The 22,361-nt window shown below is 53.1% G+C and overlaps 3 protein-coding genes across 10 annotated transcripts in view; 1 reads left to right on the forward strand and 2 right to left on the reverse strand.

Moving 5' to 3' along the window:
* Positions 1-2,334, forward strand: part of PAIP2 (poly(A) binding protein interacting protein 2) — a 22,076-nt gene extending 19,742 nt beyond the window's left edge. The window contains exon 4 of the mRNA XM_047778772.1: positions 1,327-2,334. Coding sequence (XP_047634728.1) covers positions 1,327-1,383 — 57 coding nt within the window. The 3' untranslated portion in view covers positions 1,384-2,334. The remainder of the gene's footprint in view (positions 1-1,326) is intronic.
* SLC23A1 (solute carrier family 23 member 1) lies at positions 445-19,733 on the reverse strand. Of its 8 annotated transcripts, none has more exons than XM_047778765.1 (17): positions 18,406-19,014; positions 18,039-18,194; positions 17,178-17,874; positions 16,475-16,609; positions 15,872-16,029; positions 15,113-15,201; positions 14,883-14,950; positions 14,535-14,716; positions 14,283-14,403; positions 13,916-14,072; positions 13,445-13,592; positions 12,809-12,914; positions 12,482-12,611; positions 12,250-12,393; positions 11,410-11,505; positions 4,312-4,578; positions 445-868 (listed from the first exon to the last, which is right to left on the reverse strand). In XM_047778765.1, exons 3-16 carry the CDS (start codon positions 17,211-17,213, stop codon positions 4,331-4,333), a joined length of 1,818 nt encoding a protein of 605 aa, XP_047634721.1. In that variant the 5' UTR covers positions 17,214-17,874; positions 18,039-18,194; positions 18,406-19,014; the 3' UTR covers positions 445-868; positions 4,312-4,330. The 8 variants fall into 8 exon arrangements, with proteins under 8 accessions (XP_047634721.1, XP_047634718.1, XP_047634723.1 ...); XM_047778762.1 differs by having other exon boundaries at positions 17,178-17,241; positions 17,712-17,874; positions 18,039-19,014; XM_047778767.1 differs by lacking the exons at positions 18,039-18,194; positions 18,406-19,014 and adding an exon at positions 19,624-19,733 and having other exon boundaries at positions 17,178-17,241.
* MZB1 (marginal zone B and B1 cell specific protein) lies at positions 19,733-21,836 on the reverse strand. The gene is made up of 4 exons (XM_047778771.1): positions 21,601-21,836; positions 20,682-20,806; positions 20,190-20,300; positions 19,733-20,090 (listed from the first exon to the last, which is right to left on the reverse strand). The coding sequence occupies exons 1-4, from the start codon at positions 21,799-21,801 to the stop codon at positions 19,934-19,936; spliced, it is 594 nt and encodes a 197-aa protein (XP_047634727.1). The 5' UTR covers positions 21,802-21,836; the 3' UTR covers positions 19,733-19,933.
* Positions 21,837-22,361: the final 525 nt, after the last annotated feature.

A 22,361-nucleotide genomic window follows, 5' to 3' on the forward strand; every position in this document is an offset into this window, starting at 1 on the left:
GAGGATACTGCCAACCTGCCGCATCAGGCATTTGGAAACCACTCTTCTCAAGGGCTGTATAGAGAATACTGAAATTTACATTGTCGTATAACTTTTGTTGCAGTAAATTGCAGTAACCCAGTTAAACATCTAGGTGCTGTGTGAATAGTCTGTTGGGATATGCTTGCTTATGGCTGCATTTGTCACTCCCCCAGCAGTCCTGGTTGCTCTGAGGAGTGAACCCTTCTGCTGGGTATAGCATATACTTTTAAGTGGACCAAGTAGAATTCCATTGTCTAGAAACTGATCTGATTCAAGTCTATTCGAGATTTTCTTATTCTTTTGTAGTTGCCAAACGAATATACATTCAAGAACATTGCTTTTTTAATTTAAACCTCAGACTTTTAAAGTTTGGCTGTATTCCCCTTAAGAAAAGGGAACGATTGGTGTAAATTATGAAACAAATTATTGCTCCAACACACTGTTTAATTTTAATATGCTTTGGTCTTGAAGTAAGTGACATTGGGGGCTTAGATTCAGTCTAAAAGCCTGCGAGCATACCTACATTTCAGCCCCTGGAATCCATCCTGGTTTCTTTTTGTCTTTATCAACTTGCATTGAGATGCGGTTGAGGAAAATTTCCAGCCGTTCCCTATGTGCCGACACATCTACTTAGGAAAGTAATTTAGAAACGTAGAATAATGGTGGTACAAATCTCTAAGGCTCTTATTTAGGGCCTTTGGTCTGTTCTGCCCTTAACTGATGGGAGAGCAGGGTCCCAGAGACAGTGCCTTATCTAGGCCCACAGAGGAAGCTAGCGGAGCTGGGATTCAGCTTAGGTCTTCTGACTCCCCATGTGGTTTTCTTTTCCTTTTATGTACCATGCTTCCTGTGGGAATTAGAATACAGCAGTTGTAGAAAGACAACTCTACAGTTTCAAGGAGTAGCATAAAGTAAAATTAATCCATAAACTATTCCCTAGCCACTTTAATCGTTTCAACGCACTTGTTATTAGACATAGTGGGGAACTGTTGAAACAAAGTATAAGATGAACAGAATTCCTTGTTCTGTGACACTTTGGTTGATGATGAAGTTAGTGGGTTTCTGGAATTGAATTTCAATTCCCACTTTCTTTTTAGAGAGTTGATAAAATCTGATACAGTGTACATAGCTTACATCCGGTTCCTCCTTTCCCTGCTATAGCTTTGACTTAGGTTTGACGTTATAACTGTATTCTTGCTTTTGTATTTTGGGAAGATATTTTTGCATGTGGATCTGGGTTGAATACTTCTGAGTATGTGTAGCTATTCGTTAATGAACTTGCTTTTTTATGTACTTATTTTCCAGGTCAAGAGCAATCTGAATCCAAATGCAAAGGAGTTTGTTCCTGGGGTGAAGTACTAAAATATTTGAGTAGACGGGGCCCTCTTTTGGTGGATGTAGCACAATTTCCACACTGTGAAGGCAGTATTAGAAGACTTAATTGTAAAAGCTCTCTCTTGTCACTGTGTTACACTTATGCATTGCCAAAGTTTTGTTAGTCTTGCATGCTTAATAAAAGTGCTGAGACTGTTATTAAGTAAAAAGCTGTCAAACGTTTACTGAAAATAGAATTGGCCCCATAGCTTGATGTAAAGACAGCGAGGAAAGAAGCACCAGTCAAGTTGTGTCAAAGCACCAAATCCAGAGACCTCTAAATCTTAGTGAATTGTCGTTTTTGAGATGAAACTGGTCCTTTAGGGTTAGCTGACAGTTGTTAATGTCCACACTTCTTTTAAATTTAAATTAAGTTCTAGTTGTTCAGAGAATTTCTCAGTTCAGACTTAAATTTGCATTTGTCCCCATCAAAAACAATCTCCTTTTTCTGCAGAAGGCGTGTTAGTTGATTTGAACTAATTTATCATAGACAGGTTTGTCTTTGGTTACTGAGGTTAGAAGGTAGTGAACCGAAGTCCTGGCTTTTACGTTATGTTACCACGTAGGACATATTAAATGCTCCTCCTGTTACATCTGAGAAAGTATGCGATTTGAGAATTGCATCCTCTCCTAAGGAGTCCCTGCATCACAGCTCTACCTGTGTAAAGTCTAGCATTTGACCGACCCCTAATCCACTTGAACAAAGGAGTCGCATTCTTTGAGTGGTGCTTTTCCTTGCTTTGTTAACCATCACTACAATAGTCTGCAGCACAACTTTTCTTTTAACAAAGCTAGAACAGTTTTGGCTTCTTAAACTTCATATTTGGGTAGGTTAAGCTGCCATACGTGTTCAGTGTGAATAGTGTTTAAGTTGAAAATATTGTAAAAAAAGTATATTTTTTCAAAAATATTTAAAAAAATAAATAATAGTAGAACTGAGCTGCTGGTTGTGTTTATTGGCGCTGGACCAGACTCTCCAGTGGTGATACTGCTTTTGGCATGGGCTCAGTCCCTCACAACAACCTTGCTGGCAGGATGTGCTGAGAACACGCTTTATTAGATTCCGTAGTGTTGAGTATGTTATGTAAATATCTGCCCACAATGCAGCAGTCAGGAGTTCCCGTTGGGGCACAGCACAAACGAATCCAACTAGTATCCTTGAGGATGCGGGTTTGATCCCTGGCCTTGCTTCGTGGGTTAAGGATTCGGCGTTGCCATGAGCTGTGGTGTAGGTCGCAGATGTGGCTCGGATCTCACGTGGCTGTGGCGTAGGCCAGGGGCTACAGCTCCCATTCGACCCCTAGCGTAGGAACTTCCATGTGCCTCGGGTGTGGCCCTAAAAAGCAGAAAAAAAGGACAAAATGGAGCAGTAAAATAAAGCCCGTAGCCCACCTTGATCCCCGTGGGCTGCAGTGTCAGGCAGCTGTGTGTATCCATGTGAAGAAACTGCTGGATGGACAGTATGATGATGACCTCCCTTAGTGTCCCTTGCATCAGCTTTTGCCCTTCACATACTGTTGTGACTCTGATTGGACAGGTTTGCTATTTTGATTGGCCTGGACCTTCCCCCTTTTCCCTTCACAAGCTAATTTGCTAGATGTGTGTGGCTCATCTCGATTTGAGATAGGCCGTCAACCAACTAGCACTTTCCTGGTCCATGTAAAATGTGGCCTCGTGGCCCTCCTGTCATTGGTCATGTTCCCTGTGCTGTGCCTTGAGCACGGGGGGCTCGAGATGGAGAAGACCATCTAGTCGGTTCCTGTTCACCTTCTTCCTGAGCGTCCTTTGGTCTGAGTGTCTCTGCTCGGTGTTTTTAATAGCTACCTTAACAAACTAATAAACGGCGTTTTTAAGACTGAAGCAGAGATGAGCCTGCTTGACTGGACTGGACTTTTGGAGCCATAATGTCACCAGTCCATTCTGTTCTCTTATCACAAGTGGCACAGCAGGCTGCCAAGTGTGTGAGGCTTACAGATCATTTCTCTGAGCCTAGCTAGACTGGGGCAGACGAGTTCATTTCACATACTGCCAAATTATCATAGTGCAATACAATTAGAGATTATAAACTTCCATTAAAGAGGCGTTATAACCGAGTGAGTAATAGCAAAGGCTAGCCAGCCTTCCTGGATGTGAATCCAGTGAGATTGTGTGCGCATCAACCTTTCTGTGCCTTAGTTTCCACACTCATTAAAGTGGTAATAATAGTATCTATTTTAGGATTTTGTGTGATTTGTTAATACACATCAGGCACTGAAGACAGTCCCTAGCACTAGAAAGTTCTATTTAAGGGACTTAGTACTATTAAAAAGTCATCTGGGTTAAGCTCTCACTTTGTGGGAGCTTGTCTGCCTGCGGGAATATGCACACTAAAACTTCTTTTTTTGTTGTTGTTTTTTAACGCCTCGGGCCACAGGATCACCCCGTCAAGGCCCTGTGTGCCATAGTTTTAGGGTAACTGAAGTCATTCTCTTTTGTGGGGTTTTTATTTTAGTAACTCTTGAAACAAGGCAGCTTAGGTGAGAGAACTTTTGCTCTTCTTGAGCCGTGTCGGCTGTTTCTCACCCCTTTCCGTGTGCTTGGCGTGTGGTTTGTCACACTAGAGAGAAAGAATGAGGCTGCCTCTGCTGGAGGTCATAACTCCTGGGCTCCAGGAGGATGCCCAGAGGAGGAGGAGGGGTCTGAATCTGGGCAAAATACCCGCCTGTGAGGCGAATGGCCCACACCCCTGGGGAAGGTGCCCTCACTGTGAAGGCGAAGGAGTCCCCCCTCAAGCGCCTGTGTGGGCTTCTTAGCCAGTCATTGAAATAGGTCACAGAAATGCAAAGGGAGCAAAGTCTGTTTTCTTTTTGATGAAGGCAAAACAATGTGAGTTTTTCCAACCCTCCCACAAAAGCCGTAGATGAACACACATCCTACCTTTTCTGGCAGTGATTTTTCAGACCTTGGTGCACACAGACCTGGCGTCTGTATTTTCTGGGGCATCTGCTGGAACTGGAAGCTGGTCTTTTGATCTTGAAGAAAATCCTTTGAAGACGGGGCAGATAGGAACGTATTTCAGAAAGGCAGTTCTCTTCACCACGCTCATCCCGATGGGCAAGTCGTAGCTCCTCAGGCTGGCAGACATCTCCCTGTGGGCATGGGCCCCTGCCTTCCACTGTGTCAGACCTCGTTCCTCTGGGCTTCCTGGAAGAGGACGGCGGGGTCGCTTAACAGGGCCAGCGGTCCTCTGCTCCCTCCCCTTCCCATAACCAAGCCGGGAGGTCGCCTTGCGGGGTTGTGTTGATTCTCCGTGATGAGCGGGTCCTGAAAAGTCGAGTCGCTCATCTTTCAGCTCCTAACCTGGCCAGAGCGCTGAGGAGCCTTCAAGGATACTGGTTATATGTAATTGGTTACTGCACAGGCACAGGATGCCAGGCCCAGGGCCAGGTGCCTGAGTTTCCTTATCTACTGTCTTTGAAGCACACCTGGGGAGGTACCTAGGCACCGTCCTATAAACCTTGATGCTGAAGAAGGCAGGCCGAAGCTTAGGGAAACGTCCACCTCCGTCCTGAGTATGGGGCTGGGGTGTGGTGTTCAGTGAGCAACGAATAATCGTGCTCAGATTCTGCTGTGCTGCCGTGGGGGCAGGAAGGTATATTTTGAAACACTCTAATCCGGTATGAGTATTCAATATTATGATTCCCTATCTGGAAAATAAACTTGTTTTTATAATACAAACCTCTAAGTCAAGCTAAGTAAAATCTTTGTTGTTGGTAGACATACACAAAAGGTTTTTTTTTTTTTTTTTTTTTACAACTAGGGGAATTCTTTGGAAGGTATGGGAGGGTGTGTGAGTCTGAGGTTTTCACAGGAGGGCTGAGGTTGGCAAAGGCTGACGCCATGTAAATCCAGTGTAAAGACGTCCACACATGGGCAGCCCAGGCTGAAAACCCCCATGCGGTGAGCAACTAAACGTGTCCCAGAATCTCAGCAGGGAAGAAGGGCTTAGGGTCCTTGGGAAGACCAGCCAGTGGAGAGCTGGGCCCAGCTGCGCGAGAGCACAGGTGGCTAGAGGGGACAGGGAGCAGCTGTGGCTCAGGACACCAAGGGGTCTGATCGCCCTGCCCCTCACCGCTACCACACAGCAGCCAGTCCCGGGCTTCCTAGCCTACCCTCCGATCTCGACCTGTGGTTCCTTCTCAGCTTCTCCAAGTGCCCGTCTCCTCGGCCCCGCCCAGAATCATCCAGGAAGCCCTCCGGACGACTCCAGCCCAGGCTCATGCACTCCATTGCTCTGAACTGCTTTCAGCCTAGTTTAACTTTCTATCTTGATGTGCTGTCTATCTCAAGGCCAGGCTGCTAGGCCCCAGTAGCACTTGCTGAGCTAAAGAAACTGCTGGCCCCTCTAAGGTTGGTCCATGGGGGCAGAGGTCAAGACCAAGAACAAACGCCAAATGGGCCCTCAGCAAAGTGTATCCATCTTGCAGAACAGAGCCGTACGCTCCATGGTTGAGGACTGGGTTCTGAGCCAGCCTGAGCTGGGTTTGAATCCAGGTTGTGTGACCTTAGGCAAGTGATGTAGCCACCTGAGCCTCAGATTCCTCCTCAGTGCACATGGAAAGACTGCTGAAGAGATGTAGCCTAATACATACGATGATGGCTTCAAGGAATGGTTGCCCGTGGGCAGCTGGGATGAGGCATAGGAAGTGAGGAACTCGGGCACTCGGAGGCTCTTAACATCAGAGGAGCTTAACCCAGCTGCCCAAACCAAACCCCTCATACAGCTGCCTCCCCACATGCCTTCCATCACCCTGGATTCTTTAGGCACCAAGGTGGCCACTTCCCTGTCTCATGTCCACAGGATGGGCTGCTCCAGGCCACATCCCAGCTTCCTCTAGATGGTGAAGGAGGTGGGGGCAGTGGGGTAGATACCATGGTCAGGTACCACCCATCCATTCAAAGAAAAGCTGCTACCAAGAGCTCCCTCATCTGATGCTGTCTCAAATCCCTCAAAGTGCCAGGGAGCCTGGCCCTCCCCTGCCCAAACTAACCCACCAGCTGTGCACAGCCTCTGATTCTCGTGCTTTGAATAGACAGTTCTATCTTCAAAAGAAGAAAGCACCTCACACCAGTCAGAATGTCCCTCATTAATAAGTCCACAAATAACAAGTGCTGGAGGGGCTGTGGAGAAAAGGGAACCCTCCTGCACTGTTGGTGGGAATGTCAACTGGTACAGCCACTATGGAGAACAGTTTGGAGATACCTTAGAAATCTATACATAGAACTTCCATGTGACCCTGCAATCCCACTCTTGGGCATCCTATCCGGACAAAACTCTACTTAAGAGAGACACATGCACCCGCATGTTCATTGCAGCACTATTCACAATAGCCAGGACATGGAAACAACCCAAATGTCCATCGACAGATGATTGGATTCGGAAGATGTGGTATATATACACAATGGAATATTACTCAGCCATAAAAAAGAATGACATCATGCCATTTGCAGCAACATGGATGGAACTAGAGAATCTCATCCTGAGTGAAATGAGCCAGAAAGACAAAGACAAATACCATATGATATCACTTATAACTGGAATCTAATGTCCAGCACAAATGAACATCTCCTCAGAAAAGAAAATCATGGACTTGGAGAAGAGACTGTGGCTGCCTGATGGGAGGGGGAGGGAGTGGGAGGGATCGGGAGCTTGGGCTTATCAGACACAACTTAGAATAGATTTACAAGGCGATCCTGCTGAATAGCATTGAGAACTTTGTCTAGATACTCATGTTGCAACAGAACAAAGGGTGGGGGAAAAAATGTAATTGTAATGTATACATGTAAGGATAACTTGATCCCCTTGCTGTACAGTGGGAAAATAATAAATAAATAAATAAATAAATAAATAAATAAATAAATAAATAAATAAATGAAGAAGAAAGCACATGGGCCCCGCACCTCTCTGTAGGCTGGTAGGAGGCAGAGGATGGCCAGCTGTCATGCTGCTATTCCTATCTCTCCTCCCCGGACTCTTGCAGTCTAACCGTCTCCAAGGAACTGTCCTTGATCCTCCAATTCCCCTCAAACTCTAGCAGAGGCAGTGTGGTGGACTGGCTGGGACACAGGCCATGGACGAACTCAATTAGATGGACTTTTGTTAAAATCCCAACTTTGTGACATTTTAAATCGGCAAATGGGACCTTCAGTGAGTCACCTCACCTCTGATTCTATTTCCTCATATAAAATCATGTTGATAGTCTCTGCCTCACAGGATAGTTTCTGAGGATAAAATGAGACACTTAGCTCCATTCCTGACCCATAAAAGTTTGGTAAATATTAACTATTCTTGTTACTAGTTAGGACAAGTGGTAACATTTGGTTTTTAATATATTAACCGGGCACATAAACATGAGCCAGGAGGATTCTCAGGGACCCCACAAAATATCCTCCCATGATCCCTACCAAAAAAAGCCCTGATGCCACAGAGAAACATTTTAGTGGCCAGTATGACAGGTCGCTGGCATATATGGAGTGGGTTTTGCCAACATATCAACGCTACATTTCTATCTGTCCTACCTAAAGAAAGCGAAGACACCTCTCAACACTGGCTATCAAGAAATGGAAAGGAGGTGTCCCCTGGCAGCCTAGTGGTTAAGGATTTGGCATGGGTGCTGCTATGACTCATGTTTAATCTTGGGCCCGGGAATTTCCCATGCTGTGGGCATGGCCAAAAAAAATTTATCTTAAAAAAAAAATGGAACAATTTACAGAGCCCTAGAATTAATGTAATACACCGCAGTAACCAAAGGAGTCAAAAACCACATGGTCATCTCAAAAGATGCAGAAAAAGCATTTGACAAAATCCAACATCCACTCATGATAAAAACTCTTACCAAAGTGGGTATAGAGGGAACATACATTAATATAATAAATGCCATTTATGACAAACCCACCACCAATATAATACTCAACAGAGAAAAGCTGAAAGCCTTCCTGCTAACATCTGCAACAAGACAAGGATGCCCACTCTGACTACTTTTATTCGACACTTCCGGTACTGGAAGTTCTAGCACAGCAATCAGACAAATTAAGAAATACAAGGTACCCAAACCAGAAGAGAAGAGGTAAAACTGTCACTCTACGCAGATGACATGATACTATATTTATAGACAACCCTAAGGACTCCACACAAAAACTACTTGAACAATGAATTCAGCAAAGTATCAGGATACAAGATGAACATTCAGAAATCAATTGCATTGCATTTCTGTATACTAACAATGAAATGTTAGAAAAGGAATATATCTTAAAATTGCACACCCCAAAAATGAAATACCTAGGAATAAACCTAAGGATGTGAAAGAATTATATGCTGAGAACTATAAAACATTAACCAAGGAAATTAAAGAGGGATTCAAAGAAATGGAAAGATATTCCACTGCTCCTGGAAATGGCCGTCCTACCCAAAGCAATCTACAGATTTAATGCAATTCCTATCAAAGTACCTGTGACATTTTTCACAGAACTGGAACACACAATCCAAACATTTATATGGAACCATAAAAGACACAGAATTGCCAGGCAATCCTGAGGAACAAAAATCAAGCAGGTAACTCTCCCGGACTTCAGACAATATTACAAAGCTATAGTCATCAAAAGACAGTGTGGCACTGGTGCCAAAACAGACATACAGACCAATGGAATAGAATAGAGAACCCAGAAATAAACCCAAACACCTACAGTCAATTAATCTTCGACAAAGGAGGCAAGAATATAAAATGGGGGGGGGGGCCCCGCTTCAGCAGGTGGTGCTGGGAAAACTGTACAGCTGCAGGTAAAATCAATGAAACTAGAACACACCCTCATGCCATGTGCAAAAATAAACTCAAAATAGCTTAAAGATTTAAACATAAGACACCATAAAACTAGAAGAGAACACAGGCAGAACATTCTCTACCATCAACCACAAATGTTTTTTCTTAAGTCAGTCTACCAAAGCAATAGAAATGACAAAACCAATGGGACCTAACAAACTCACAAGCTTTTGTACAGCAAAGGAAACCATAAAAAAAAAAAAAAAAAAAGATAACATATGGAATGTGAAAATAGTTGGTTTCTTTTTTTTTTGGTCTTTCTGTCTTTTCTAGGGCCACACCCGCAGCACATGGAGGTTCCCAGGCTAGGGGTCTAATCGGAGCTGTAGCCGCCGGCCTATGCCAGAGCCACAGCAACATGGGGTCCGAGCCGCGTCTGCAACCTATACCACAGCTCACAGCAACACCAGATCCTTAACCCACTGAGCAAGGCCAGGGATCGAACCCACGACCTCATGGTTCCTAGTCGGATTCGTTAACCACTGAGCCACAATGGGAATTCCAAAATAGTTTCAAACAATGCAACCAACAAGGGCTTAATCTCCAAAATATGCAAACAACTCATAAAACTCAACAGCAAAAAACTAAACAACCCAATTGAAAAACGGGCAGAAAACCTGAATAGACATTTTTCCAAAGAAGACATTCAGACGGCCAACAGGCGCATGAAAAAATGCTCAACATCACTAATTATTACAGAAATACAATTCAGAAGTACAATGAGGTATCACTTCACACTGGTCAGAATGTCCACCAATAACAAATGCTGCAGAAGGTATAAAGAAAAGAGAACTCTCCTACTCTGTTGTGAATACAGATTGGTACAGCCACTATGGCAAACAGAATGAGAGAGAGAAAACTAAATATAGAACTACCAAATGACCCAGCAATCCCACTCCCGGGCATATATCCAGACAAAACCTTCATTGAAAAAGATACATGCACCTCTGTGTTCACTGCAGCACTATTTGCAACAGCCAAGACAGAAACAATCTAAACATCCAATGACAAATGATTGGATTAAGAGGATGTGGTATATCTACACAAGAGAATACTACTCAGCCATTAAAAAAACACAATAATGCCATTTGCAGTAACATGGATAGAACTAGAGACTCTTATACTAAATAAAGTCAGAAAGACAAATACCATATGATATCACTTTTATCTGGAATCTAATATACGGCACAAATGAACCTTTCCACAGAAAAGAAATGCATGGACATGGAGAACAGACTTGTGGTTGCCGAGGGGGAGAGAGTGGGATGGACTGGGCGCTTGGGGTTACTAGATGCAAACTATTGCCTTTGGAGTGGATAAGCAATGAGATCCTGCCGTATAGCACAGGGAACTAGATGTAGTCACTTGTGGTGGAACATGATGGAGGATAATGTGAGAAAAAGAATGTATATGTATGTATAACTGGATCACTTTATAGCAAAAATTGACAGAACATTATAAATCAACTATAATAAAAAATGTTTTTAAAGAAATGGAGGCAATTCCCTTAGTGGCTCAGTGGTTAACAAATCTGACTAGGAACCATAAGGTTGCGGGTTTGATCCCTGGCCTTGCTCATGGGTTAAGGATCCGGTGTTGCCATGAGCTGTGGTGTAGGTCACAGACGTGGCTTGGACCCTGTGTTGCTGTGGCTCTGGTGTAGGCCGGTGGCTACAGCTCCGATTTGACCCCTAGCCTGGGAATCTCCATATGCTGCAGGAGTGGCCCAAGAAATGGCAAAGACAAAAAAAAAAAAAAAGAAAGAAAGAAATGGAAAGTAGGAGTTCCCTGGTTCCCTGGCTGCCTAAGTGGTTAAGGATTCAGCATTGCCACTGCTATGATTTGTGTTCAATCCCAGGGTCAGGAACTTCCCATGGTGTGGGCGTGGCCAAAATTTTTTTAATTAAAAATAAAATGGAAAGGAAACAATTCACAGGGCTCCAGAATGACTCCTAGCCACACCTTCTTCAAAACCAAGAGGCAAGCCTGTGCCTCTGCCTAGCCAGCGGTCAGCCCCTCCAGCCCACCTGTTCCTGCTTCACCCAGCAGGGCTTTTGTTGCATGTGACCTGGCCACAGCTCCAGCTCAGGAGACATGCTGCTGGAGTGCCCACGAGTCCAACCTAGTTCTACATTTCCCTCCCAAGGCTGACCCATACCTGGCACTGTGTTGTCCAGGATGAAAGCGAGGCACCCACCCACAAACATCTCCGTGGTCAGCAGCACAGTCAGAATCTGGTCCAGTTCAGGAATACCTGTGGGTGGAAGAGGCCAAAGGCCAGGTGGTGTCACGGCCGCAGCTCCGTAATAGAGCTCAGAGACTTTCTCTCCACTTGTGCAGCCTGCTGACCTTCTTAGGCAGGCATGGAGATGCAGCAGCCCAAAACCTTGACTTGCAAGATTATACACCTCTGCCTCTCCCAGCCCTGGATTCAAATCTCCTCTCCCATCTTTGCATTCAAATCCCAGAGTTCAGTGGAAAGGAATCCGCCTAGGAACCATGAGGCTGCAGGTGTGATCCCTGGCCTCATTCAGGGGGTTAAGGATCGGGCGTTGCTGTGAGCTGTGGGTGTAGGTGCAGATGCGGCTTGAATCTGATGTGGCTGTGGCTGTGGCTGTGGTGTAGGCCAGGAGCGGTAGCTCCGATTTGACCGCTAGCCTGGGAACCTCCATAAAACAAATGCCAGGTTTGGTAGCTGCGGCTTGTCTTGCTACAAATCATTTAACCCCTCTGAGCTGCACTTTCCTTAGCTGTCACACGAAAATGATTTAGCCGTACCTGTCTCCCGGAGTTGTGAAAATTAAATGAGCACAGGTAAAGCTCACTACCTGTCCAAAGAAAGTGCCTTAGTAAAAGACAGCTGTTAAGCAGTTTCTCTGCTGCTGCTCAGCATCCAGAGGTGGGCAGGATTTGCGGCTCTGTGAAGAGCCTTAAAGGAAGAGGTTACACTCAAGAGTCCAGCCCAGCACGCCTCCCCGACCCAGAGATGTGGAGGCACCTGTGTTGATGGCACCCGGGTTGGAGTCCAGGTAATTGGGCAGGGTGAGCCCGAAGAACATGGAAAATCCAAGCACGAACAGGTTGCGGGAGGAGTTCATGTCTACGAACTGCAGGTTGGACAGCCCCACGGCCGTAATCATGCCTGAGGACACAAGAGAACCGCTGAAGGCGCTGCGCAGGCTGGGCGGGCTCCAACACGCGGCGTCCGCAGGGGCACACGCGACACTCACCAAAAAGGGTGCAGAACATCCCGCCTAGGATCGGGTCAGGGATTGAGGCGAAGAGGGCCGTGAACTTGCCAATAGTGCCCAGGACCAGCATGATGCCCGCGCCGTACTGCACCACGCGCCGGCTGCCCACCTGCCAGGGAGCCAGGAGTCAGGGCGACACACCCAGGGGGACCGGCCGGGCGGGGTTGGTTTCGAGAGGGGCGGGGCCTGGTGGTGGGCGGGGCCTGTCCCAAGAGCTATGGGGCGGGGCCTCTCAAAGGCTGGGTGGGGCCCGCCGCCCAGGGGCATGGGGGCGGGGCGTGGTGCCGCGGCAGCCCGTGGCGACACCTTGGTGATCCCCAAGACGCCGATGTTGGGGCTGGATGAGGTGGACCCGTTGCCCGTGCCTAACAGCCCTGCGATAATGCAGCAGATGCCTTCGGTGAAGATGCCCCTGTAAGGAAAGGGCGGCGAGGGCCTTGGTCCTTGCTCTGCCCTGGCCTGTGTCCTCCCACCGCCCTGGCCAGGCCTCTCCTGTCTCTGGGGCTGCCCGAGCTGCACCTATCTGCCCTTCGTACCCTCCCCGCTCCAGGCCAGGGGTGGGTCTGGGGGCCAGGAGCCCAGGTCTGCACACTCGGTCCCACTGCCCTGGCACTTAATCCTTAGGCGATTCTGGGCTTCAGTTTCCTTCTCTGTAAGACGGGGCTGCTCAGAGCACCTGTCTGTTCCGAGCCCTCCGTGGATGGCCTAAGAGGATGGCCTATGGCAGGGTGTCAGCGACGGCTGTTGCCCCCAGACTTCATTATCCCCTCAGCTGCTCAAAACCCAGGGTAAGGAGAGCACCCCCGTTACGTAAGGAAGGAGAGCGAGATCTGGGGAGCGAAGGACTCGCCCAACTCCGCACCTCCGGGTCGCAACCCTGTCCCTCCCTTTACTTCCCAAGTGGCCCCTGAGGGGATCGAATGGGAGGAAAGGTGGGCCTACCTGTTGATAGCATGTACTGGAGGGGGTGGCGCGCCAGCCAAGCGGGCACAAGCATAGTAATCGCCAATGGACTCGATGATGCCCGCCAGCGTGGCACTGAACATCCCCAGGACGGCAGCTGCTGTCACTGTGGGTAGCCCCCACTGACCTGAGTTCACAGGGAGATGGGAGAATGGATGCAATGAATGTTCCTAGGCAGGGCAGGGAGCGGACCGGGCAGTACATGGGTGGAGCAGGGGAAGGGGTACAGGGAGCTCAAGCTGGGGTGGGCGCTGCTCAGTTGTAGGAATACAGTTGGCATCGCCAGTCATTAAAGCTGGAGTGGGGCTTGGTCCGAGTCCAGCACCACTCTGCCTGGCACGCTATCAATGTGCAGCTCGTACTTGTTTTGACATCAGCTGCACTGGGGTCACCCGGGGGCTCCGGGATGGTCTCATTTGGAGACAGAGGGGTCCAGATGGGGTTGCTCACAGGGGTAGGGGATGCGGATCCAGGGCGCAAGAGCCATGATGTCCCCTCGGGCGTCTGTTCGTGCCTGGAAGCCATAGGCTGTGGGGTCGGGGGGCAGCACGTCCGTCAGGGTGAGGACATAGCAGAGCAGCCACACCGTCATGATGGCTAGCACGATCTGAAGCGGGTGGTGAGGGTGCACTGAGGCCCCAGGAGGTCCGGGTCCAGGCTAACCCACTCCTACCTGAGCCCCAGCTCAGACCCTGGCCCCCATCCTTGGCTGGAAACTCATCTCTGGCCTGCCTCTAGCGCCCCTGCTGCCCTGGGCCTTTCCTGCAGCCTTGGCCCTGGACATAGATCCAGCCCGAGCCACCTGTCAGCTCCTCACAGGAAACATCTTGAAGATCTGGACGCGGAAGAGAGTGACGCCCTTGCCCCAGCGGTAGGCAGGCAGCAGGAACGTGAGGTTTCGCAGGTATTGGGAGAAGAGGATGATCAGAAGAATGGAGCTGGGGGCAGAAGCACAGAGAGGAGATGGCTGGTAGCCTGGGCAGGGGGCAGGAGCCAAGGCGAAGGGTGCAGGACACGAAAGGGTAGGGGGCCTGGGGCTGGGCGAGGATCAGGCCTGGTGGCCACTCACCAAGCTGAGATACCCCAGTGGGAGCCAGCTCTGTCACCAGCAGCTTGGAAGACAGAGAGGCCAATGAGGGAGACAGTGGGGGTGACTGTAAGAGGCCCAATGTAGCTGAGCAGGGCCCCAGGCAGCCCCGTCAGCCCAATCACCACCTCCACCATGCTGGACACCATGATTGCACCCTGGACCTAGAAGGACAAAGATCAGCTGTAGGTCCCTGTGGAGAAACCGTGACCTCTGCCTTTCAAAAACGTTCCTGGGCTACATCCGCACATCCCCCACCGCAACAGTGGCCTCCCTCCCCTCCAGCCCCACCCTGAGGGCCAGGTCTCTTCCACCCACGAGCAAACCCACCTCTCGCATGCGTGGATGCCAGACGTGAGAGGTGTTCAGAGGCAGGCTCCAGTTACCGTAGATCTCCTCTGGAGGCAGAGACAGACACAGACACAGACACACACACGGAAGAGAGACATAAAGTCAACCTGCTGCCCTGAATGCGCCCTGGGGTCTGGACCCGGGATGGGTGCCCGGACCTCCAGGCTCCTGGGTCTCCCCTCTAGTGCAGACCTCAGAAGTGTGCCCACCTTCCGGGGGGCATTTCCATCTCTCCAGCGCCAGGATGGACTTGGCTGGGACCAGAAATGCAAAGGCGCTGGCCTGGAACAGCGGCAGCCTGCAACGAGAGGCACAGAGCCGGGGGCACAGGGTGGGAGGTGGGGAGGCAGAGACGCAGAGGCAGGGAGACGGGGAGGCGGGGGGCACGGAAAGAGGACAGGGGCATCACACACAGGGACAGAGCAACGGCGAGCCATTGAGGCCTCAGGCAGATTCCACCACATTTAGGAGCCTAAGAAGGAAAACAAAGGAGCCCTGGCCTTCCCTGCACCTCCTTTCCTTCTTGGCGCCAGCTCCTGCCCTGTGAGCGGCCACGGGCACAGTCGTGGACACCAAGCCCCACTCACAACCTTCCTCCATCCTCCACCACACGACCACCCAGTCTTGGCCCCCCGCCCCGGGCCCAGGGCTCTGTGTACGTGGAGGCAGGGGGGTCGCCAAAAGGATGGACCACTCAAGAGTCCCATGCAGGCCCTGGAAGCAGGGGAGTGGGGGCTCCCCATTACCCGGAGTGATGCTTAACGGGGGAGAGTCCTGAGGGGCCCCCGGGGGTCGGGGGTCGAGAGTGGGACACTAGCTGCCCAGCTCTAAGGCTGGCCTGGGAGCAGGAGCGGCAGGTGGGGGCTGAGAGGAGGGGCTTCTCTTGTCCCCCAAGCTGCTCTGGGACTGTGCCTGCCCTGCGGATTCCTGGGTGTCTGTCTGTGGGCAGGTGGGGTAGGGCGGCTCACCGGATGCCCAGTGTGGTCTGGATGAGGGTGGTGATGCCCACACAGGTGAAGATGGTGCCAATGAGCTGGCTGACCATGTACTGGTCACGGCCCACACACAGCGCCTCCGCCAGGAGGAAGGGCACAGCGATGGTGCCGCTGAAGCAGGTCAGGTAATGCTGGGGGCGGGGTGGGGGGAGGGCATGAGGCAGGGCCCGCGCAGCCCAGGGAAGTGGGGGCACCCCCCCCAAGTCCCCACGCCTGCCTCAGCGGCCCTGAGGCCGTGCCCACCCAGGACTGGCGCTCCCATCAGGGGTCCCACAGAGGGACTGCTCACCTCTCTGGGGTGACTAATCTGCCCCCAAGTTATTCCTGCAGCTTCTGTGGAGTGGCCCTCTTCCCTGTGGCCGGCACGCCGCCTGGCAGGCGATGCATCGTCCCGGGGGTGCAAACCTGTTTCAGGCTCACTTGAGCCTCTTCCCCACCCCTGCTTGGTGACAGTCACGGCCGCTGACCTTAGGTTCCTCTTCCTGTTATCCAAGGTGCCCTCGTTGCCCAGGGAGGGGACTGCAATCCTGATGGGCGTGCAGGGCAGGGATGGGAAGGCCCCGGGGAGACACCCACCTGGAAGCCGAGCAGGATGCACAGGTACCAGGGTGGCACGTCCTCGAGCTTGTACAACATGTCAGACTTGGGCTCTGTGGGCAGGGTCCCTGGGGGCTCCCTCGTGGAGGTCCCTGCTGAGCCCAGGGACTTGTGCTGGGGGCGGCAGAGAGAAGAAATTCAGCGTGGGGTGATGGGAACCAGCAAAGTCCGTCCTTCTTCAGAACCAAGTAGGCCCATCAGCCTGGCCTAATGCAGTCGCCCACCTCCACCCAGGTCCATCCACCCAGCTGCCCCTCGGCCTGGCTACACAGCCCCCACATCGGGCTGCTTTGTGCAGCGATGGGCCCCACTGTGCTGGCTCCTGAAGCCCCCAGGTCCTGGGCCTTCACGCCGAGGAAATGGGTCCGTGAGTCAGAAGGCGGGACACCAGGCGAGGAGGCCAGCGGGGCTGGAGGCCTGGGCCCACTCTGGCCCCACCTCTGCCCCTTGGAGGACCTTGGGACATCACGAGCAGGTGGTAGGCTGGGCCCCTGCTGGCTGGCCCTCAAGCTGGAGTCAGCCGGTCCCAAAGCCACAGGCTCCTTCACCCCTATTGCTGCCCCTTCCCTGTCCCCCAGTGGCCACAGTCCGCCTGGGACCGTCACCCTTGAGCCTGGTGAGCAGAACCTTGCCCTCTGCGTGCCCAGGGCTCAGCCCCCCGCCCCGGCCCCATGCCCAGCACCTGGGTCGGGCCCTCGGCGTCCTCCCAGGCCCTCATCTCTGGGGCACAGGTGTGTGAGCGGTTCCTGCGGAGAAGAGGGGGTGGCTTTACCAGGTCCAAGGAGGACTTTACTCCACGTATCAGGCATTGTTCGAAGTCAATCTGTAACCAGCTCCCGAAGCTTCGATTGCGAAAGAGGACCCAGGCCAATGTAACGTATTAACCCCGGCCGTAGCGGAAAAGGCCACCCAGGCCTCGGCTCAGGCTTCCCTCCTGAGCACCCCCTTCCTTGCCCACACCCGAGCCTGGGCACGGGAACGGCTGTGTTCCAAGAGAGGGCCGGAGCGGCCGGCCTCGGAAGTTTACCAAGCCCTGGGTGGGGCGAGAGGAAAATGGGCACCTGTCAGCCCCCGGAGGAGGCTCTCCCCATTCATTAATAAGAAGTTAATCATTATCATCATCATAACCCATCTCCTTATGAAGCAGCAATTACGAGCCAAGCAACATCTGCGCACTGTCATGGGTTTTTAACCCCAAGCGCTGTGGGCAATTAACCTGCTTGAGAGCCGAGGAGAGCGATTTAAGCGGTGCGGGGAACCAAGGCCACGCAGGTGGCAAGGTTTGAGAAAACCATTCTGAAAACGTCCCCGTGGTTAAGGGTTTGGCGTGGTCCCTGGTGTGCCTCTGGTCTGATCCCTGACCTGGAAACTGCTGCGGGCTGCGGGCACGGCCAAAAAAAAAAAAAGAAAATTCAGGTTGGCCCGAACGTCTAAGGCCACGCTGTTCATCACACCTTAAGGGCCCTAGGGGGTTGCCCTCTGCCCGCCCCCCCGCCCCCCACCGCCCTGCCGACTGCTCGCCCCGTCAGGGTTCCCGAGACACCTGACAGATGGGCCTCCGGAGCAGGAGTTGCCGAGGCTGGCCCCGTCTTGCCTGTCCCCTGTGTGGGGACAGGAATCCCCCCTGCGACCAGGACCAGCTGTGCAATCCGTGGCACTCGGTGCAAAATGAAAGCGTGGGGGCCCTGACCCAGAAGTACTAGACATTTTAAAAGAGAAACAGCAGAGCCTTAAGCAGAGTTGTGAGCCCCTGTGTGACCGCCACGGACGCCCTAAAGCCAGCCCCCGGCCGGCCTGTCCCCCACTCCCGGGGACTGAGGCTCCTCAGCTGGCGGGAGCTGGGCCTCAAGTCCTGGCTCTGCTCCTGCCGGGCGGCCCCAGCCCCACACCCCTTAAAGGCGTCCACCTACTTCTGGGTCGCTGTGCCCACGGCCAGGCCCTGCCCCGAGAGCTCACAGGTACCACCGCTGTCCAGCCAGGGAGCAGCCTCATGTCACCGCCCTGAGTCGGCCTGGCCGCGCTCTCGGGTCCGTCCCTCTGACCTTTGCTGTCCTCTCCTCCACCTTCTGGGCTCCTGCTTCCAGCTTCCCCAAGTCGTCTGACCAGTTCGAAGCCGCTGCTCCTCAGCACATTCCTCCTCCCTCCCGGCCCCTCCCCAGCACTTCCCCGGGGACTGGGGGGACAGCCCCACCCCTCGCACACCGTGTCCATGCAGAGACACGGACCCCACGCAGAGACAAGGCCAGGAAGTGCCACGTGGCCCAGAAACACAGGCGCCCAAAGGACCCACAGCGCCCAGACTCTGAGGCCGGGGCTAAGCCACTCCACGCGAACACGGGGCCACACCGCGGGCTCCCAGCCGCGCCCCTGCTCCTGTGCTCGGCTTGCGAGTTCTCCCCTGGCGTGAGGGCTGCGAGGAGGAGGAGCCTCGGGCAGATGGGGAGCAGCTGAGGGATGTAGAGGCTGGGCTGGTGGTCAGGGCCCCCCCCGGGCAGAGCCTCTGGCCTCCAGCCCTGACCCACCCCACCCCCCAAACTGGACCCCCTCCCAGCCCAGCCACGTGAGTCCGCCTGGGACTCTGCCTGAGCCGTTTTGTTGTCTGAGACTTGGTTTCTGCATTTGTCAACTGGGGATTGAGTGTCTGCTCTACCTCCCAGGGCTTCAGCCCATCAGAGCCTCACAGAGGAAACTACCGGCAGTAGTGCCACCTGAACTCAGATACCCAGACCCAGGAAGGCCCCGGGCGTAGAGCCCATCTCTGTTGCTACGGAAAGGGCCTCAGGTGAGAAGGATGTTGGGGGGAGAGCAGGGCACAGAGCCCAGAGCTGAAGCCAGCCTGTTCCAGGGAACCTGCAGGCACCTAGGGCCCAACCATGCCAGCTGGGGTTGGAGCAGAATCTAGAAAGTGAGCGGCCCGTGGGTGTAGGCCCAGGGAGACCAGGGTTCCGGGCGGGGCACCGGGCACACGGCAGTGGTGGCAGTAGGCGTCCACCGGCGGCCCTCTTGCAGAGTTGGCTTTGCCTCTCTTTTCTCCCATGATGGAGCTGGAGTTTCAACCATTCAGATAACTGGTTCCCTATGCCTTTGACAGGTCCCTCTGATTTCCAACCGTAGCAGATCTCACTTACCTCCGGGAAGCCCTGCAGACGTGTCCCTGGCCCTCTTTCGGAGGGACGTCAGCAGAAACGGCAATGCTATCTTCCCAGCCCCCCCAAGCACCTTTTGCAGACAGGAGGGTCCGAGGTCACCAGGTTTTATTTGAGTCCAGGGGGCAGACCTTGGCCCCCACCCGGGCCCCAGGGCCCCCAAGCGGGCGTGGGGACAGAGAGTGTCAGCACAGACGACAGCCTTCCAGGCAGCTTGCAGAACGTAGGGGGGCAGGTCCGGAGGAAGCCCGGCGCTCCTCTGGGCTGACCAGGAAGGACAGGAGGAGCGGGTCTAGAGCTCTGCCCGTGGGCGGGGGGTCTCCTCGGAGCAGGCCCCTCGGGGGCCCCCGCACAGCAATGCCTCCAGAGCCTCCGCACCTTGTTGGTGGGCTTCATAGATCTGGTCTTCTCCAAACTCCCCCACGTAGTGCCAGCAGGTGGCAGCGAGCCTAGGGCCGCCCGGCAGGAGCATCAGACGCTGCCCAGCCCACAACGGGGCTGACCCAGGCCGCCCGGGCTCCATCCCACCCCAGCCCTCCAGCCATCACCTGCCGGGCCACGGGCCCCCCATGATCATCACGCTGATGCTCGGCTCCCGCCCCTTGTTAAGTCCTGGGCCTATGAGTCGTTTCACCTGGTCTACTTCTCGAACTCCGTAGCTGGAGGCAGTGGGAGGGGAGGGGAGGGGAGGGGAGGAAGACAGCACAGAGTGGAGCCCGGCCAGCAAGGGACTGTCCCCACAGGAAGCTGCACACACTGGGCGTCTACCGAGTTTCGTGCCCAGATTCTGATCCTCCTTGATGGAAGACGGAGGACCAGAAAGCAGAAGCCCCTGGCCCAAAGTCCCAGAGCAACCGTGTCCCCTGGCCACTACCCTTCTACAGAGCTCAGACTCTGTCCTGGCCAGTCCCCCGCCTCGGGCTGGAGCCCTAGTAGAGTGTGGGCGGTGTGTGGGTGAGAGGGTGAACCACGCCCCCGCCCCATCAGCCTGGCCCCTGGAGGAGGAAGGGAGGGAGGGAGGGGCCAGGTTTTCAACTCACTCCTGCCAGGTCTGGGAACAGCTCTGATCCAGAACATCTGTGTATACAGACTCACTCAGCCTGTGATGGCCCTCGGAGTCCAGGGTGTGAAGCTTGGCCTCTGCCTTTGTCAGATGTTGCTGCATCTGGAACAGAGGCGTTGAGAACCAGGGCTTGAGAAGGTCTCAGGGACCGGGGATGGAGAAGGGAGGGAAGGCAGGAAGCTGGGTCTTTGAAGAAGAAGGAGGCAGTGCAGCCTTTTGGACAGGAAGCACCTGTGAGCAGATGAGCTCCACTGCCCAGGGAGGGACGGAGGAGGTGGGAGGTCAGGCCTGCGCACTGGGCTCCCCCGCCCAGGGTACACCTGCCCATCAGCATATGCTATTTTAAAGCACAAGAACAAGGAAAGGAAAAAACCGCCCAGTCTTCAGTGACACGTGTACTTATCGCCCCTGCTCGCACGCACGCGTGCACGCAAACACACACACACACACACACACACACACACATACACATACGAGTACTCAGACCAGCTCGGCAGGTTTGTATGTGAACTCAAGACACACACACACTCGTGTATCCATGAACTCAAACGTGATACGTGTGCACATACGCCAGTGCTCCCTGGTCATGCTCTGGGAAGGAGTCCAGACCTAGGGATGAGCCTGGAAAGGGAAGCATCTGAGAGGACAAGCTAGGGACTCCCTGGAGTCTCAGGATACCGTGGGGCACCCTAGATGGTCTGCTCTTTGTTGGGCAGACAGGTAAACTGAGGCATGGAGGTTCCAGGGGGTGAAGATGGCAATACCATGGCAGGCTGAGTCTAGCTTGATGCCCAGCGGGTGGTGGTGGGGGGGAGATCAAAGGCCAGTGCTGGAATCCGAGGAAGAAGAAGGGGTCTGGCTTGAGGAGGGGCCCCGGTGGGGGCAGGAGAACTCACCTGGTAGACCACGGCCCTGCAGGCATCACAGCGCAGGTGAGCCGGCATGTGAGCTGAGTACTTCTCCTCGTCATCCAGCTGGGGGGCAGTGGCTGAGAGTGGGGCCCTGTCCCCAAGGCCCCCCGGGATGGCACAGGCCCCCAGCAGCAGTAGCAGCAGCGGTGACAGCCTCATGGTCTGTGGAGCCGGCTCAGTGAGCATGTGCTGGGGTTGGGGTGCAGGTGCATGTGCACAGTGGGGGCCGCCCCAGACCAATGAGGAACTGACATCTCACCCTCCCTTTCTCTCCCCACCCCCACCCAGGCCCTGGAGACGCCACGTAGGCACCTCTTCTAACGGGACCCTGGCGCCAGCAAATTCGGCTCCATTGCAATGAGAGGAAACAATGAGGCCAGGAGAGGGGCTGGGCCTGGGCAAGGACACCTGGGGGCGGACACCTCTCTCATCCTGGGACCTGGCCACCTGGCAGGCACTGTGCTAAGTTCCGTGGGGGCAGGATGATTGCTTATTGTCATCTTTAATCTACCCCCGCCCCCCAGGACACAAAGGTTCAGAGAAAAGTGACAACTCCAAGGCCACACAGCGAGAGGGGCTATGCTGAGATTGGAATTCCATACCTGGTTGACCCCAAGGAGTCCCGGCCTCTCAGCCACCAGGAAAAATGAGACCACGGGCATGGTTGGCAGCTTAGGGCTCCCTCCCCGAGAGGCAGTTCGCTGAGGCAGGGACGCCACCGCGTATGAACGATACGCAGGGTCCCC

Source organism: Phacochoerus africanus, chromosome 4, assembly GCF_016906955.1.
Source record: "Phacochoerus africanus isolate WHEZ1 chromosome 4, ROS_Pafr_v1, whole genome shotgun sequence".
Taxonomy (NCBI): domain Eukaryota; kingdom Metazoa; phylum Chordata; class Mammalia; order Artiodactyla; family Suidae; genus Phacochoerus; species Phacochoerus africanus.